General features: G+C 43.5%; 1 protein-coding gene across 5 annotated transcripts in view; it reads left to right on the forward strand.

Annotated features, from left to right (window-relative positions):
• The first annotated feature begins 2 nt into the window (after window positions 1-2).
• The window catches only part of IFT122 (intraflagellar transport 122), a 73,960-nt gene continuing 55,243 nt past the window's right edge, over window positions 3-18,719 (forward strand). For 2 of the 5 annotated variants that reach the window (XM_078152216.1, XM_020981099.2), the window contains exons 1-3: window positions 4-207; window positions 15,129-15,195; window positions 17,325-17,409. In XM_078152216.1, coding sequence (XP_078008342.1) covers window positions 167-207; window positions 15,129-15,195; window positions 17,325-17,409 — 193 coding nt within the window. In that variant the 5' untranslated portion in view covers window positions 4-166. Of the gene's footprint in view, window positions 208-15,128; window positions 15,196-17,324; window positions 17,410-18,719 lie in introns of all 5 variants that reach the window. The other 3 variants (XM_020981097.2, XM_020981098.2, XM_020981101.2) reach the window with 2 other exon arrangements.

Here is an 18,719-nt window from a genome sequence, read left to right on the forward strand (position 1 = left end):
GGGACACATAGCGCATGTGCGTGGCCCTGGGTAGCCCGTGGAACTCACCGCGCATGTGCGTTGTCCGGGGTAGCCCAGGTAGCCAAAGTGGCTTCCCGACGGGCGCCTGCGGTTTGGGAGGGGCTGAGAGACCCAGGGCCCGGCTCGGGGTCCGAGGGGAGCGGCCATGAGGGCCGTCCTGACCTGGAGAGATAAAGCGGAGCAGTGGTGAGCCGAGGGGAGGCCCAGCGGGAGGGCGGGAGCCGCAGGAGCCGGAGGCGGTTGGGAGGAGACGCCTCGGTTGCCAAGGACTCCGGGTCCGGCTGCGGGCTTCGGGATGCTGCGGGGGAGGGGCAGAGGAGGGGAGGGCGGGGGAGGGGCAGAGCCGAGGGCTCCCCAGCTCGACCCTCCCCTCCCTGGGCCTCAGTCTCCTATCTGTAAAACGAGGAAGTTGGACCAAGTAACCCCAGATACCCCCTCCCTTTCGTGGGCCTCAGTCTCCCCATCTGTAAAATAAGGGAGTTGGACCAGGTAACCCCAGGTGCCCCCGCCCTTCCATGGGCCTCAGTCTCCCCATCTGTAAAATGAGGGAGTTGGACCAGGTAACCCCAGGTGCCCCCGCCCTTCCGTGGGCCTCAGTCTCCTGATCTGTAAAATGAGGGAGTTGGGCCAGGTAACCCCAGGAGACTCCCTCAGCCTCCTACCAGCCACGCTCAGGCTCCTCTCTCTCGTCCTCCTGGGAATCCCCTCTCCCCCCCTTTCCATTCCTACCGTGTATTACACTCATATGTGCATATGTCCATTCCTCCAGTAGAATGTGAGGCTGGTGGGATAAAGGGCAGTGTCAACCAGGATCCATCAGTGAAAAGAGACCAGGGCTTGTAGTTAGGAAGGATCTGGATTTTAATCCTTTCTTCCATACTTATAATTTGGTGACCAAGGCTGAGTCACTTAACCTCTAACTTAATCTCAATTTCCTCATCTGTAAAATGGGGCTGACGGAAATAATGTTTTGTATCTTCCCTAGGGCCATGTACTTAAGGAAATCTTAAGGAATATTTCCAGGCTGGTTAAATATTATTTCCCCTCAATCTGTGTTCCAGTCAAATTTGTTATTCCCAGTACAGGACTTTGCACTTCCCATGGATGGGTCTTTGTGGGGGACTTTTCCCCATGCCTGGAATGTTCTTGCTTCTCACCTTGGAACTCCTTGGTTCCTTCAAGGCTTACCTCAGGCACATCACTCCTCAGAGAGGCCTTTCCTGGGTCCCCCAATTGTTAGTTTCTACCCTTCCCCCCATTGCTTTGTATTTATTTTGTCTTTTGTATTTACTCTTTCTACTTGTTATTTCCTCCAGTAGAATATAAGTTCTTTGAGGACAGGAACTGTTTCATTTTGGTTGCTGTATCCCAGGTGCCTAGCACAATGCCTCTGGTACATAGTAGGTGCTTAATAACAACAACTAGTTGTTGAATTGAATTTTAAGGCTTTATATAAATGTTACTGTCATGTTTGTAAAATACTTCCTGTCACAAATAATGCTTTGTAGTCTCTCAGACATAGTAAACCTTTAATAAAGGTTGAGTAAAATTGAATTCATTTTCCCTGACATCCCTTTAATTACACTGTATGTAGAGCTGGAAGAAGTCATTTATATACCCTTTGCAAGGTTTGGAAGGCAAAGTTTTCACAGTATCAAATGCATCTTGACTTAGTCACAAAATAAATACCTAAGTGATAATGGATAGTAGAATTTTCTGGTAGTAAAAATATTAATAAAGACTAGTATTAGAAAGTGTCCCGTGTGTTATATCATGGGTGACCCAAATGACATTGTAACAAAGCACAATTGTATCTATTGTCTTACTTGATTCTCATAGTAGGTAGCCTTCATAGCATGGTGATATAGTGCCAGACTTGACTTAACTAGCTGAGGGACTTTGGGCATATTTGTTCACCTTTCAGACCTTCGGACAACTCTGAATCTTATTTAATATGTTATAGAAAGTCCAGCTGCACCCCAGTGGGTTCTTTGATCAAAACAAGTGTTATCCCCATTTTACAGTAGAAGCAACAGAGTCACAGAGGTGAGGCAGCTTCTGTGTTCTTAGTCACATGGAATAACAACGAAGTCTTGGAATCATAGGATTATTAGAGCCATAAGGTGTAATGCAGAACATTATTTTGCCATTTAGGTAGTAGGGCCCTTTAAGCCATGGAAAGCAAAAGCTGGTGCTTAATCATGCCCCAGACCTCTTTCCTCCTAAATCTAAACAATAGCGAAATGTACTCTTGCATAGCTCAGCATAGCCCCTACCTCCAACTCACACGAATAAGAAAGCTTGCAATATAATTGCTTTAGATAATTGTGTTTATACCAGAGACCAGGACGCCTGGTCTGGTTTGTGTGATCCCTGACCCGCAATGATGGGATGCTCGGGTGCTTGTGCTTGTACTTGTGCCCCAATTTCTCCCTAGTCTCAGAAACACCGTTTCTAACAACCACTCCCCAGCCCAAGGGCACTGTGCCCAGCAGTTATTCATGCATGGGCCACAGCATGACCCTTATCTCTCTCCCTGGTACAGCTACACACAGCTGGGCTGCTCAGGCCCCAGCCCTCACTCAGATCATGTCTCTGGAAGCCTCCCAATTCACTAGTAAGTTCCTGTGTTGTGAGAAAGCTTTCCCTTGTTGCAGTGCATTCTTTCATCAAGACAGAGGGAGAGGGGTGTCCTTGGCCAGCCCAAGGACTTTTCCTCCTGCCAGACTCCAAAGATCCATCCCCCTCCCTGTCCGGTATACTCCCTGTACTTTCCCATCCATAGCCCCCAAAGACACCTGCACCTTTGGATTACCTCATCAGTGTTCCTGGCATTTCTTTCCCATGCTCTTTTCCATATAAACCCTAGCTCGACCCCTGATGGGGGCTGCTTGATTTGGTGTGCATACCCCTTGCAGCTGTGTGCTAATAAATCCACATTTTAAATTATGTCTGGGTCTTGCTCGCTGATTTCTCGGTACAACAAAGGGACCTTAGCGATTATCTCTTCTAACTCTCATTTTACAAATGGGGAAACTGAGGCTCAGAGAGGTTAAATAACTTGTGTGTGATCATACAAGGAATAAATAATAGTTGGGATTCAAACCTAGGTCTTTCTATCCCAAGTGTTGTATTCTTTCCTCTATAACAGACCAGTTTCCCCTTAGACATTGCTTTGATTGAGTCTATTCAACGCAATAAGCATTTATTAAGGCACTTACTTTGTGCAAGGTGTTGGGAATACAGAGATGACAAATTTTTTCACATGCCCTTGAGGATTTTACTTTCTACTGGGGGCACAGTTTATATACAGATGAGTGAATATAAAATATGTACTAAATATAACCAAGGTAAGGACAAAGTGATTCTGGAGTTGAGATATGCTCTGATGCACATCACTCATTTCTGGAGTTACAGGGGCTCCCACTTGCCTTTCAGACCTACATCATTGGGACCTTTGATTGACACCCCCCAACCCCCAACTGCTCTGTAACACCGGTGCCTGCCCATCAGTTCAGCTAAAAAGTCTGCTTCCTAACTATTTCCTCAATATGTGCTGTTTCTTTTAGCTAAAATAGGCTTCCACTTTCTCTCTAAACTATTTTTTCTTCCTTAAAAACACTGCTGAAGTTCCCTGCAACTGCCAGAATTTATGCGTAGCTGTGATTTTTTTAAGCATTTCTTTTGTGTTTGGAATGTGTGTGCAGTATACATCTTGCTTTCCCAATTAAATTCTAAATGCCTCAAAGAGACGCTCTCCTTTCATTGAAGGAAGCTTTTCCATCACACCTGTTTCTGTAGTGAACAGTTCTATTCCAGACAAGTCACGTAGTTTTCTTTTTTTCCATTGAAAAATTGAGAACATCCTAACTTTCTGACCTTAAGCAAGTCACCTTGCCACTCTGGGCCTCAGTTTACCCCTTCAGAGTGAAGGAGTTGGACTAGACGATTTCTAGGCCTTTTCCATCCCTAACATTTTGTGACTCTTTTCTGTGATATACATGTGCAGGATGCAGCTTGGCCAGGTTCCGTCAGGTTGGGAGGGGGTGTTGAAGAAGCTACTACGGGCTGTATTTGACAGTATTATATGAGTGTAGGATTGGAAGAGGGTCTGTTTCCCTCTAAGGGAGTTGGATGGAAAAATGCATTAATTTGAAACTGAAATGGATTCAACTGAAACAATCCATGTGCTTTTAGACATGTGAAGACTGCTCAATTATAAAATAAGTGGCTTTGTAAAATACTGAGCTCCCTGTAATTCACAGTGTTCTAGCAGAGCCTGGGTGGTCATCTCTCAGGGGTGATGTGAGCCAGGCCTGACTCAGGCCTGTCAGGAATTCCTGACTGGAGCGAATGAGACACATAGACCTTCTAGCTGTTAACAAAAGGAGATTTACATACTTATAGCATGGAAAGGATACTCAGCAAAGATACAGCATGGATTCAGGTGGGTTCAGTCCCTCTAGTCTCTGTATGGAAATGCTCCTGGACAGCAAGTTATATTCGGTTAGTCACTTAAACGTTAAGTACCTGCTATATTCTAGGCAATGTACTAACCATTGGGGATACAAAGAAAGGTAAAAGACAGTCCCTGCTCTTGTGGAACTCACAGTCTGATGGGGGAGACAGCATGCAAACAACGATGTACAACCATGTTATGCACGATAAATTGGAGGTAGTCAGTAGGTGGAGGCCCTAGAATTAAGGGGGATCTTGCAAGGCTTCCTGTAGAAGGTGGGATTTGAACAACTGGGACCTAAAGGAAGCCAGGAGGCAGAGCATTCCAGGCATGGGGAACAGCCAGGAGAAATGCCTGGAGTTGACAGATGGGGTGTACTGTTTGAGGAATAGCAAGGGAGCCAATGTCCCTGGGTCGACATCCCCTGGGAGGGGATGGTGTAAGGTATAAGAAGGCTAGAAATGTAGGGGCAGGTTAATAAGGGCTTTGAGAGCTAAATGGAGAGGTTTTGATCCTTTGAGAGATAGGGACCCACTGCAGTTTATTGAATAGGTGGGTGACATGGTCAGTACTTTAGGAAGGTCAATGTGACAGCTGAGTAGAGGATGGACTGGTGTGGGAGGAGACTTGCAGCAGGCTGACCAACCAGTCAGCCCAGTCGATAGTCTAGGCATGAGGAGATGAGAGCCCGAACCAGGGTGATGGCAGTATTAGAGGAGAGGATCAGGTGAGTATGGTGACTGACAGGCTATAGGATAGCTAGCAAGTTCAAGGGACACTGACTCCTTATGGAGCGGCCTTTTTCTGTCCTAGACTGTCAGGAAACCAGGGCAGCTAGGTGGCTGGCCCTAGAGTCAGGACCTGAGTTCAAATCCTGCCTCAGATACTAGCTATATGACTCTCTTCAAGTCACTTAACCCTCTTTGTCTCGGTTTCCTTATCTGTAAAATGAGTTGGAGAAGGAAATGGCAAACCACTCCACTGTCTGTGTCAGGAAAACTCCAAATGGGCTCATGAAGAGTTGGACATGACTGACACAACTAAATGACAATCCAGAAGCTGTTAATGACTTGAACCTTAGTCCCCTGAATCAGTCAATTCTTGGGGACAACTTTCCTACTTTTAGGGAAAAGTAAGCTCAGCCTATGGTTATGGCAGCAGGCCCTTAAACAACAGAGAAGTCATCGACAGCTCAATCCCTAATCCCTCAGACCAGTCCAGTCTCAGGGAAAGCTTCCCTTCTTCTTGCTTGGAACGGGAGTTAGGAGTGGGGAACTGGCCTAGCCTTCATGGAAGGGACCCAGTAGATCCTGCTCCTCCCCCCAGGGGTAGAGTCATTTCAGGTTGAAGGAAGAGGATGAATGAAGGCACACAGTCATGGAAGCAACAATTGGCATATGTGTGCTCTGATAAAAGTGGGGAGTTGGGGTTAAATCCACTGCTTTTGTTAGGGAAACTTGGGAAATACAGCTCCATAGGTCAGGTTCAACAGGACCAAATTATGGTAGGATTCAAAAACCAGGTAGGAGATCTGAGAGCTGAGAACACTTCCTAACTGCACATGGTAGCACTTGACTATTGTGTTTGCACACAACCACTTCATAAAGTAGATTGTGCAAGACTGTACTACTCTGTTACAGATATGGCAACTGAGGTTCATAGAGGTCAAGTGACTTGCTCTGGTCCTATAGTTGGTAAGTAGCAGAGCCTGGACTTGAACCCATGTCTCCTGACTCCAAATGCTGTCCTCTTTCCACAAGAGTGACTAGAGCAATACTCACTTAAAAAATAGCAAATGCCTAGGGGTTTCTGTGCAAAAGCACACAGCCCTTTTTTAAGGACAATTTTTCTTCAGCTTCTTGGGGGACCCCTCTTAAGCTTATATCCTGTGCAATGGGATTTACTGTCTTTCCAGGCAAAAGGGAACAGTCCTAAGGCCATATCCTGGGTACAAAAGGAAGAGTGACTAAGGAAGGTTTTCTTACTAGTGGTAACAGGAAGTTCACCATGAGGTTCCTCGCTGAGGAGAGTCAATGTGTTGATCTTACCTCTTGGGGACCTCAGGTTTGAAAACTCTGACTCATCTTTGTTTCTTCCTTCTCCTTTGAGGGCCCGCATCTCTCGAATCCCCAGTCTCCTTGATTCTGGCTCCACCTTTCTAGTGTTTCCTTCATCCTCCTCTACTTGAATCGCCTTCATCCTCATTCGGGCCTTCATCACCTCCTGCCATGACTATTCTAAGAACCTCCTCCGTGATTTCCCTGCCTCCAGGCTCTTCCCTTCCCCAGCTGCCAAAATAATGTTACGTTCTTTCTTGATCTCTGTGTTCAAGCCAAACTGGATTACTCAGGCGCTTCTCAGCTCTTGTATTCTGTCTGCTTTCGCGCGTGAATATACTTCTTCATTTTCATCTATTAAAAATCTTAAGTCTTAGCTCAGGAGCTATTTCCTCCATGAAGTTTCCCCTGATTCTCTCAGATGAAAGTACTTTATCCCACCTCGTCTTCCTCATCATTTTAATGGATCCTTGTTTTTCCCCATCACACTGTCCCATGTGTTAAATGTGTGTCCATGTCATTTCCCTGCCAGTAGATCATCGGCAGGGGTGTTCTTTATCTTTGCCCCCCCCAGAAGCTAGCACGATGTTGCACGTGGTAGGTGCTGAGTTCAGAGTCAGGGTTGAGCATTTGTCCTTACATAGCAGAGGCTGAACACTGTGTGTAAAAGAGCTTTAAGTTGTTTTTCTGCTCTGGCTTCACAAGCTGCCCCTGATCTTTTGGGAGGAGAAGTGTCAATCACTAGCTATTACTAATCAAGAAAGTCGTGCTTGAGGAGTCTCTGCCACTGATGACGCTGAGGCAGGTAGGTTTCTTGAGTTCAGCAATTCCGAGTTGCAGTAGGGCTCAAGCCGACTGAATGTTTGTACTAAGACCCACACCCATGTGGTGAACCTCTTCTGGGAGCTGAGGGTAGCAGCCCGGGTTAGAGATGGAGCAGGTGCAGCCCTTCCAGCCCGGATGAGATAAGCAGAACCAGTCTCAGACTGTTTCTCCAACCCCGTAAAAAGCAATGAAAAAGAAAAAAACCCCATGTGACATTTATTAATGAAAACCAAAATATAGATCACTGTTAGGAAAAAGGAGAAGGGGCAAATTCAAGCCCTTCAGATGATAGGATGGTATAGTCTCAAAAGTTGGGAAATTACTGCAGTAGCATTGAACAGATCACCTGGTCTTTGCAGGGTTAGTGTAAAGAGTCCTGATCTTGCCCGGTGCGGTGATCCATGCCTGTCATCCTAGCTATCAGGGAGGCTTAGGCTGCTGGCTCTCTTGAGCTGCAGGGGCTTTGCCGAACAGGTGTCAGCACTAAGTCATCACCACAGCAGTGAGCTCCTAGGTGCGGGGTTCCCTGTTTCTGTCCTCGCAGTTGTGAACTGGTCCAGGTTAGAGACAGCAGGCCAGAGTTCTAGGACCGACGAGTAGTGGGATTGGGTCCTTTGAATAGCCCTTGAACTTCCACCCAGGGCAAGATGGATCCAGACATTTTAAAAAAAGACTCCATTTATGACCTGTGCCTGTTTGGAGTTTTTTGGAAGACTATCAGGACTTTGTCTTCCTTGTCTGTACAAAGTAGAGGCTAGCATTGCCTGTAGAAGGAGATGATCCTCCTGGAGATCGTGACTGGATCTGTGTGCTGGTATGTTGATATGACCATGACAAAAGTTCAGCGCGCTGTGGTTGCCGTTATTTTTAAAATACCACATGACGCGGTGTTTTACATTCTCATTTCATCTTGAACTCTGTGAGGTTCAAAGGTGTTGAGTTAGTTGGGTAGTCACAGGGCTTTTCTGTGGTTTCAAAGACTGATAGATGCCCTGCCTTATGGCCATGGGTCGGTCGTAGTGTGACCTCATTGGGACTGCAGAGGGTCTGCTGAAGGGTAGTGGGGGATTCTCAGAAAAAGAGTTGTTGGCCTAGCATAGAACAGCCGAGAACAACCTCTTTAGCAGGGAGGAGACGTCAGGGTCAAAAGAGGCTAGCTCTGGGACATGCTCCAGTAGCCAGGATTCAACAACCACCAAATTCAGCAGATGTCCATTAAGTGACCGTTCTGTTTAAGGTACCGTGGTACGTGCTGGGGATGGCGAGACACAAACAAATAGAAAGTCGTTCCGAGCCTTCAGGACCGTACATTCTCTATTCACTAGGACTCACTAGCTGGGCATAGGTGGACGTTACTGTCATCTTCATTAATGGCCTGGCCTCCTGGGTGGGGGAAAGAAGGAGCGGCGGGCTTACGCAGCCTGCATGGTACAGGAAATTTCTTATGTTAATCATGATATAGCAAGTCCATCAATCGAAAAGATAGCTGTTGCTTACTTTTGTTCCCTGTTAGGCCTTATGGTTGATCATGGAACTTCTCTGGTGTCTCTTGTAGGTTCTGTCAGAAAAGGTTGGTAGCCAGTGCCTGTAGGGATCAGGAAGAACCAGGATTTTCATTATTAGTAGCACGTAACTCTCACACTCTTTTTCACTCTGCTAACCCAAATGCCTCTGCATCAAGTATAAGCATTGTGCTTACATGTTCCATATGCGTCTCAAATGTTCCCAGCATGTCCACAATGGAACCTATATTTTCACCCCAAAGGCATTCTTCTTTCAAAGTCCAGCAGGGATTGTTTAATTTATTGCATAGTAGGTACTTAATAAATGCTTATTGATTGGTTTCTGTTAAGGGTACCATCATCCTTCTAGTCATTGTTAACTTTTCCCTCTTTCTCACTTCCCGTATCCAATTAGCAGACAAGTCTTGTTGATTCTGCCTCTGTCTCACATCTGTCCTGTCTCTAATCCATCTTCCACCTAGCTAGCAAACTGACATCCTGAAACATAGATCTGACCGTGTTACTTCCTTACTTTAAAGTCCTCGGTAGTCCTCTATTGCTTCTAGTATGTGATACAAACAGCCTGTTTTCTCACCTACCTTTCTAGTCCTACTTCAGTTATTATATTTCACCTACTCCCCTTTCCAGGTAAACTCATCTTCTAAGCTGTTCACTGACATGGCATTGCATTTCCTGCTCTCTTTTTATTGATGCTCTGACTCTGCCCCTGCGTCCTCCTCAAATAGAAACTTTCCTTGCAAAATATTAGTGTCATCAAGCAAAACAAATCAACGCAGTATTGGCCCTGTTTGAAAATGTAAGCCTCATTCAGCATGTAGAGTATACTGCCTCTCTGCCAGGAGGTGGGAAGCATGCGTCATTTGGTCCTCTGGAGTCACTGTTGGTCACCACATTGAGCGGGTTCTAAAGAATCTCAGTGTTGTTTTCCTTTACATTGTTGTGGTCGCTGTGTAAATTGTTCTCTTGGTTCTCTTTACTTTGTTTTAGTTCATACCAGTCTTCCCAAGTTTCTCTAAATTTAAAAAAGAAATTCTCCAAATATTTGGCATTTCTTATGGTACAATAATATTCCATTATATATTTTGTTTTGTTTTGTTTTGCTTTTTGGTGAGGCAGTTGGGGTTAAATGACTTGCCCAAAGTCACACAGCTAGTAAGTGTCAAGTGTCTGAGGCTGGATTTGAACTCAGGTCCTCCTGACTCCAGGGCTGGTGCTCTATCCACTGCGCCACCTACCTGCCCCAATATTCCATTATATTAATATTCTACAGTTTGGCCATTTTCTAATTGGTGGGTACCTATCTTCCTTGTGGTTCTTTGCTACTACAAAAAGTGCTGCTATATGTATTTTTGTATATATGAAATCTTTCCTTATTTGTACTCCTTAGGGATGCAGTGTATGCCTAAATATCATATTGCTGGCTGATTCAGAGGGAGTGTACTTTAGTGACTTTTTAAAGTGTAATTTCAAATTGTTTTCCCAAATCGATTGGAACAATTTACGATTCCACCAACAGTGAATTGGTGTGTCTCTCTTTACCGTTCCTCTATCATCTATCTTTCATCTATGTATCTTTATCTCTCTCTATCTCTGTCATTCCTTGAAATTGTCTGTGGCCCTGCGATTGTGTGCTGGTCACAGGAGAGCCCCTTCAGCTCTGTGAAGTGCCCTGGGGGCAAGAGACTGACTTGCTCTCTAGCTGTGCTTCTTCACACCTGTATAACCTTAGGAAAATCGCTTCACCTTCATGGACATTCCCACCCCCTCCCCCCATGTAAAATGATGGGGTTGAACTAGGTCCCTTCCAATTTTAAATCTTATAACTCTATTATCTGTATGGATTCAGTCACCTTTGCTCATGGTTTTAGAGGCGGCTCTTTTTAATCTGATGGATCCAGCAGAGAGGTTGGTGCTTTTAGAGCAGGGGCTTTTAACCCTTTTTTGAATCATACACCCCTTGGGCAGGCTAGAGAAGACTGCAGACCCTTTCTCAAAGTCATGTTTTTAATGCATAGAATAAAGTATCAATTATGTTGAATTATAGTTATCAAAATATTTTTTTAAAGTTCATGACCCTAGATTGAGAACTCTTGTTTTAGATGATGGCAAATTGATAATACTTAAGCATAAGTACCCAGTACTTTGTGCTCCTTGGAAGAAGAAAGATAGTATATAATGTAATATATTGGATTTCTATAAAATTCTGCCTAACTGATCCCTCTTAGTCTCCTTTGCAGTATCATCGTCTTTGTGTGAATGCACTCTAGTACTCTACCGTGAGCTCTCTCTTCTCTTTCTGTACTCACTTCTGGTGAGCTCATCACTTCTAATTAGTTCACTTGTCTCTCTGCAGATGACTCCAGATCTACACATCCTGCCCCTTTTTGCACTTCTTAATGCCTGCTGGACGTTTGCTGCCCAATGAGTGTCTCCAATTCACTATTTCTAAATCATCATTTGTTATCTTTTCCCACTACTCCTATTCCTCATCCTTATTTCTCTTTTTTAGTCCAGGGCACCATCATTCTTATAGTCACAAAAGTTTGCAACTGTAGGAGATATCCTTGACTCGTCACTCTCATTTGACCCTCCGTAGCCAATCAGCTGCTAAATCTTGTTGGTTCCACATCCTCAATATCTCTCCTATCTGCCTGCTTCTCTCTGTTCTCACCACAACCATCCTCGTCCAGACCCTTATCACCTCTCGACTGTATGATTGCAGTGGCCTCTAAATGATCTCGCTGCATTCAGTTTCTCCATCTCTCGGACATCTGCTAAGCTGACATTCTGAAAGCTCAGGTCTGACTATATAATCCTTCCCAGTAAAGAAGCTTAAGTGTTCCCATTGCCCGTAGGATAAAATGCAAACTTCTGTTATTGGCATTTAAGCCCGTCACAGTGTGGCTCCCACTAGTCTTTCCAGATGGATTATGTGCTGTTTCCCACCCACCCGTCCTCCATTCCAGCCAAACAAGTCTACTTATTCTTCTTTGTACCCCATAGTCTCTCGCCCAGCTCTGTTTTTACATAGGCTACATTGTCTACCTCGTTTTCCCTTCTCACCTCCACCTTTTGAAGCTCCTTTTTAGCTCAAGTGCCTCCTCTTGCAAGATGCCTTTCTGCAGTTGTTAGTGCCCTTCCCTTGTATTTATCTGATATATTTCCTGTATTTATTTCTCTGTGAACATGTATATATATATATATAGAGAGAGAGAGAGGGTAATCTCCTTAGATGCAGGCACTGCCTCATTTTGTATTCTTGGCACATAATAGGTATTTAATATCAATGCTTGTTGATTGATTGGTTATACAATATCAATTCTCAAATGTGGGTTAATAAATCAATTAACATAGTACTAAAAGAATAAAATCAAGAATATTTTAGAAAAAAAAATCACTCTAATATCCAAAATCTATAGAGATTTGACACAAATCTATAAGAGTAAGAATGCAATAAAAGGTTAAGAGATATAAAAAATTAGTTTTTAGAAGACATGCAAGTTATAAACAATCATCTAAAACATGCTCAAATTGCTTACTGTTGGAGAAAAGCAAATTAAACCAAATCTGAGTTATCCTAGGATCCTAGATGGAGAGCTGGGAGGACTTCAGAAAGCTGTCTCATGCACCATCTCATTTTACAGATGAGGACACTGAGGCTCAGGAAAGTTAAGTGACTTGTTCCAGGTGACATTGATCGCATCTGAGGTAGTTTCACTCTTGTTAAATTAGCAAAGGTGGTAAAATATGGAAAAATTAAATGTTGGTAGGGATATGAGAAAGCAAGCCCATTAACTTACTGCTAATGGAGTTATACATTGGTCTTTTGGCAAAATGGTCTGGAATTTTTATGCAAGAAAAGTTACAAAATTGTTTATATGCTTATATATGTTTATATTCCACCATCTTCCTTATTGGATTTATACTCCAGGGAGGTTACTGACAATCAGAAGTGTTCACACTAGCACTATTTGCAATAGCAAAAAGTTGAACAGAAAAATTGGAAACAAACCATATACCCAATGATTAGGGAAGGGCTGAAGAAATTGTGGCATATTCATATAATGGCATATTACTGCATTGTGAGGATTGATGAATGAGAAAAATTTATGGAAATGTGGGAAGACTTCTATGAAGCGATATAGAGTAAACAAAGTAGAACCCAAAGAAAAACACAATTACTACAACTATCTGAATGAAGACAAGTTTAACTGTCAATGAAACTCAGCAAAAACAGTGGACACCCAATAGATATATGATCAAAGAATATGAACAGGCAGTTTGCAAATGAAGAAATCAAAATTATCAACCACCATATGAAAAAATGTTCCAAATCATTAATAATTAGGAAAGGGCAAATCAAAGCAACTTTGGAGTTTTATCATATACCTGTCAAACTGGCAAAGATGATAAAGAGGAGACTGACAAAAATGTTGGAGGGGCTATGGGAAAAAAGGTACACTAGAGCATTGTTAGAGGAGCTGTGAATTGGGCCAGCCATTTTGGAAAGCACTGAGGAAGGATGCTCCAAAATACACTAAACTGTGCATATATAGCCTTTGACTCAGTTATACCACTACTGGGCCTCTACCCTAAAGAAATTAAAGAAAGAAGAAAAGGATCTATGTGTACAAGAGTATTTCTAACAGCTCTTCTTTGTGGTAGCCAAAGATTGAAAATTCAGAGGGTATCCTCCTATTGGGCCATGGCTAAACAAATTGGTGCATATGACTATGATGGAATATTGCTATGCCACGAGGAATGAAGTGGGCAGTTTCAGAGGAAACTGAAAAAGCTTACATGAATGATGCAAAGTGAGCAGAACTAGAACAATTTATACAGTGATAACAACATCACAAAACAACTTTGAGAGACTTTAGTATTCTGATCAACTAAATAATAAGTCAGGAGTCCAGGAGAATGAAGATGAAACATCTCCTTTACCTCTTGGTAGAGAGAGAGGTAATGAAGTGAAAATGCGGAAAGAGACGTACAATTCAGACATGGCTAACTTGAGAATTTGTTTTGTTGGACTCGACAGATAAGCATTTAGGGTTTGCTATATATATATTTTTTAATTTGCTTAATGGAGAAGCCAAATAGGATTGCATGAATACTAGGATTAATAAAAATGGTTGTTAATTGGAAATAAAAATTTAAAAATTGATATTAAACATACACCCATCCTTTTAGCAGACAGGAGAAATACTTCAAGTATTGGGTTGCTTGTACGATAATCAGTCACAAGCATTCTTTTATGCAGTTTTCCTTAAGTGTATTTGAGGATTACATATCACAGAGGATTCAGTTGTGGATATGCTGGGGTTTTGTATCATGTGCCTAAAAATTTATCGATTGCAAAAAAGTAGTTAGCATAAGATGAGAGAAGAGAAATACCAACAGACCGACACTTTTACTATTTGATAAAAACTAATAAAGCAGGGCCACTTATTTGTATAGATGTTTTTCTCATTCAGTAAAAACATTGTAAAAAGCTGTGTAGAGAGAGCATATTTTATATAGCTGGAGGAAATTGCTCAAGGGACATATTTTAAATAATGTAATATTCCAGTGCCTTCTTTCTAATGGGTTCTCAAAAGTGTTTGTTGTTGATGCTACGGATAAAACATGCAGACAATGGAAAGTTGAGCTTTTTGTCAACTGGAGCATACATTAAAAATAGTAATAATCATAATAGTGGCAGTAGTAATAGGGATCTGTCTTACTTTGATATCACATATTTCTACACATTTGACACGTTATGAGATTTCTGTCCTCTTAATAAATTATATATATATATTTAGCTGATGGTACTAGTATTGCTATGAATTATTACTATATTTACCTAAACTACGAAAACAACAATATTAATAATAATGACAATCAACTAGGCAGAGAAGTATACTTTTACCAGCCCACACAGATCTTCAACAGCTAATTCTTCCATTCGTTCCAAACCTTGCATGAATACTGAAAACAAATAGCCAGTGTCCTTGGCTACCATAAATTTTCCTTGGGCAAGTGGAGCTATGGACACACAGCAAACTGCAGAATGGGCTGTGCTGAAATGCGCGGGAAAGGGGTAGTGGGTGACTGGACTTTGAAGCCAAATCTAGTTCTTACTGTAGTTTTTCCTCTAGGTGTAGGTGGCATTTGATAATGGAATTGAAATCTATTTCCTGACCATTGGCAGACCTCACCATTTGGGTTTCTAATCTTCCTTTTGTCTTGTCTCCTGTTTAGTATATATGACCTTGCCTTTAAGCCCGACGGAACTCAGCTGATTTTGGCTGCAGGAAACAGATTACTGGTAAGATTGATTCTGTGTTTCCTTTTATAAAGTGCTTTTTCTTTCCTTCTCCTCAGTGCTCCAAAAATGTGACCTTTTTTGAGATAAAAAGGATAGGGTGGAAAAATCAATCATTCCTTTTTAATGGGGAGGGAAATGGGTTATTTAGAACAGGGAGGCAGAGAATCAAACAGGATCCTGTGAAATGATATTTTCCCGTCCCTCATTAATCTTTCTCTTTCTGCTCTGAGATAACCAGGCGTCAACAGAGAATAGCTAATCAAGGCTCTGCATGAGCAGGGGCTGGCAACAGCTAATGTTTTCTTTTCTCTGGGAGGAATTAAAGCAGTAGAGCAGGAAGGGGCTTTGAGAGTGCATGCTGTGTGTGTGACCTCTCTCGGCCATGATTGTGTCCACTCATTCTGGGAGGATCAGAACGGCTCCAGTTGTTCAATGCATTTTGAAGCTCATCTACTTCTTCTGGAGTAAAATTCACTTTTGGAGAGCTCTTTATGTTGAACGTAAAACTTTCATATGATACTTCACCCCAGCCCGCACCTCACTCCCCACTTTAAAAACAGAGTTTGTCTATTTCCTTTTGTTCATCTTTCCCTGGAAATGGTGTAACTAAGTTCTGTTTAATAACTACATATCATTAGAAACTATGGTTACACTAATTGCTCCCTTTCTGTTCTTCCCCAGGCTAAACAATGCAAGATTTTTTAATGTTTCATTTTTGAAAAATAGGTTTTCATTGATTTTTTTTTACATCACCTACATTTCCTCTTGTATCTCTGCCCTCTCTGCTTCCCAGAGAGCCACTTCTTGCACAAAGAACAGAGAGGAAAAGAAAAAAGATCCTGGGAAACAAAATGACATTTTGACAATGTCCGACTTCATCCTTTGATGTTAACTAATGGGTCCTCTGGAGCTCTCTCACATTTTTTTTTCTGGGGGAGGGGTTTCCCCTCTAAACCTGACCTCTCTGTGGTTGGTTAGTTCATTTCAACAAACATGAATTAAGCTTCCCCCTTCGTGCTAGGTGGGGCGAGGTGGGGTACTATCTTCAGGAAGCTGTGACTGGGTTGTGATCATCATGAAATCAGAGATGCCTGAAGTGTCAAAGTAAAATGAAATTGTTTGTGTGGACCTTTAGAAATAGGAACAATTTAGAATCACCCTGAGCCTGGACAAGTGATTCCCCTACAAAATATCTCCTCTGGCTCTTCCTCTCTTCTCCTCTCCTCCTGCCCTGTCCCATTTTATAGATGCTGAATGGTACCCATGGCATATGTAAACCAGCACGCCAGTGAGAGGTAGCTGGTATGAAAAGAGGATGGGACTGGGCGTCATTAATCCAGTCTTTGAATCTTACCCAAGGGACTACTGGCTGTGTGCCCTTGGTTAAATCCCTTCATCTCTGAGCCTTGGTGCTTCGTTTGTGAAGTGGGCAGAAGACACACTTATCTCAGGGTGTTTATGAGGGTTATAGGAGATGATCTCTATTGGGAGCACTTTAGAAACTGTGAAGTGAGATTTACAAATCTTATGATCATGTCTTAGGTTATGAGTCCTACAGTGTAATTCTCATCTTACATCTGAGGGGAGAAGTCGAGTTTTTGCTTAATAACTAGCCCAGCTTTAGAAATGAGGCAGTGTGCTGCATTGGGCAGAGGTCTGGGCTGGCCCAAGGCGAGTCATGTAAGCTTTCTCCACCTTAGTTTCCTGAGAGGAGAGGCCCTCCAGGCCCTGCATCACAGTGTCCTTGTAAGACTCCAGGCTCTCTGTTGCTAGTGGTGTTGCTTGGGTCAGCAGAGTCTGGAGAGCCCGAATCACCGCCATTTGCTAGGCGACCTTCGACAGCTCCTGCATCTGCTCCTTCCTTGCTGACCACCAGCACCGTAGCATTGGGTGTTGTTTCAGAAGCCCTGGGTGTCGCGGGTGCCCTTTGGCCACTGTGGCGCTTCACGACTGCTTCTGGCACAGCTGAGAGAATCCCCTGATAGACTGTGAGCTCCTCGAGGGCAGGGAGCGTTTTTAGTCATCCCCTGACCCGACATCTGCTACCTGGCGGCTCCATAAGAAATGTTTGTTGCTGTTGCTCATGGAGCCCTTCATTTTACGAGCAGCTGACTTGTCTTCTTCTCTAGGTTTATGACACTTCTGATGGGACCTTAATTCAGCCGCTGAAAGGGCACAAAGACACTGTGTATTGTGTGGCCTACGCCAAAGATGGTAAGGGGCCCCTGGGGTTCACCGGCCTCCTGCCAGCTCCTGGGGCTGCTGGCTTCCATTCACACCCCTTCTGAGACGCTCCCGGGCACCCTCAGCATTTAGCAAAGGTGGCATTTTAGGAAAAAAGATCGTCGTCACACAATGCTTGTAAAGTGGTCTGTTTCTTATACTTGATTGGATCTGTAAAACCATCTTTTTTGGATGACAATCCCGTGATTTTTCCCTCCACTATTCGGTATTGTCCCCCCCTTTTGGAGATTCTGAAAATTGATTCCTCAGTGCCCTCAACATTGTGTTGTCTCTGGTGGGTCTCCTCTGTGTGTCTGGCCCAGCCTGGTCTCTTCCGGACTTCATTTTAAAAGTGCCGTTTCCACTTCCTTCTGGAGCCCACCCAGAGCTGGGCTGCTGCTCGCGGGCCCCGTCCAGACCTCTTTTACCGCTTATCGTCCTCTTCCACCTTCCTCTGTAATGTTCTGAAAATGAGTCTGTATTCCAAATGAACGTTTCCCCAAGTCACTCCATCTGTCCAATAAGGAGATCAAGTATTGCCTGGCAGAGATGAGCTTTCCTATTGTAGTGACTTTTGAAATGGCAATGATTAGCATCGTTACTAAAAAAATGGGAAATGGAATTTTAGGTCAGGTTGGAGCTGTTGAATTGCCAGGAGATCCTTTCATCTCTTTTATTTCTCCTAATGTGATGTTGAAGCTGATTCAGAACCGACTCTATGGGGCAAACCAGTCCTTTCCTGGCTTTTTAAGTTTTAGTCATTTTTGTTTTTGTGATATTAAGTGCTGACGATATTTAGGATCCCTCCCAACTTTCTCCAGAGCGTATAAGCACAGGGCTTCTGAGTGGTCTGCAAGCTGTGATCTTGTTTGTTTCTTACTGTGAACCAATTCTCCAGTCTGTTTTCCCAGGTCCACCTTCACGCTGAGGTTGCTGAATGTCAGCGTCTCTCTTGACTTGGTTTATAAGAGCATAAAGATCTGTGCTCCCTAAGTGTCCTCTGCCCGGTGGCAATCTAATCCAGTTCAGCAAGTTTTCGTTAAGAGCCTCCTGTGAGCAAAATGCTAAGACTATGTGGAAGGAACCACATGCCTGGTGCAGGGGATTCAGGCAAAAGGGAAAACCGTTTGCTGTTTCGAGGTGCTAGGGGGCGCCATAATACACAGAGTGCTGGGCTTGACATCAGGAAAACTGAGTTCAAATCCAGCCTTCGACACTCAGCAGCAGTGTGACTCCGGCAAGTCATTTAAGCTCCATCTGCCTCACTGTTAGTGCCGATTGGTGTTATTGTCTCTAAAATG

The sequence above is a fragment of the Phascolarctos cinereus genome, unplaced genomic scaffold (assembly GCF_003287225.1).
Source record: "Phascolarctos cinereus isolate Bilbo 61053 unplaced genomic scaffold, phaCin_HiC Scaffold_4;HRSCAF=312, whole genome shotgun sequence".
Lineage (NCBI taxonomy): Eukaryota > Metazoa > Chordata > Mammalia > Diprotodontia > Phascolarctidae > Phascolarctos > Phascolarctos cinereus.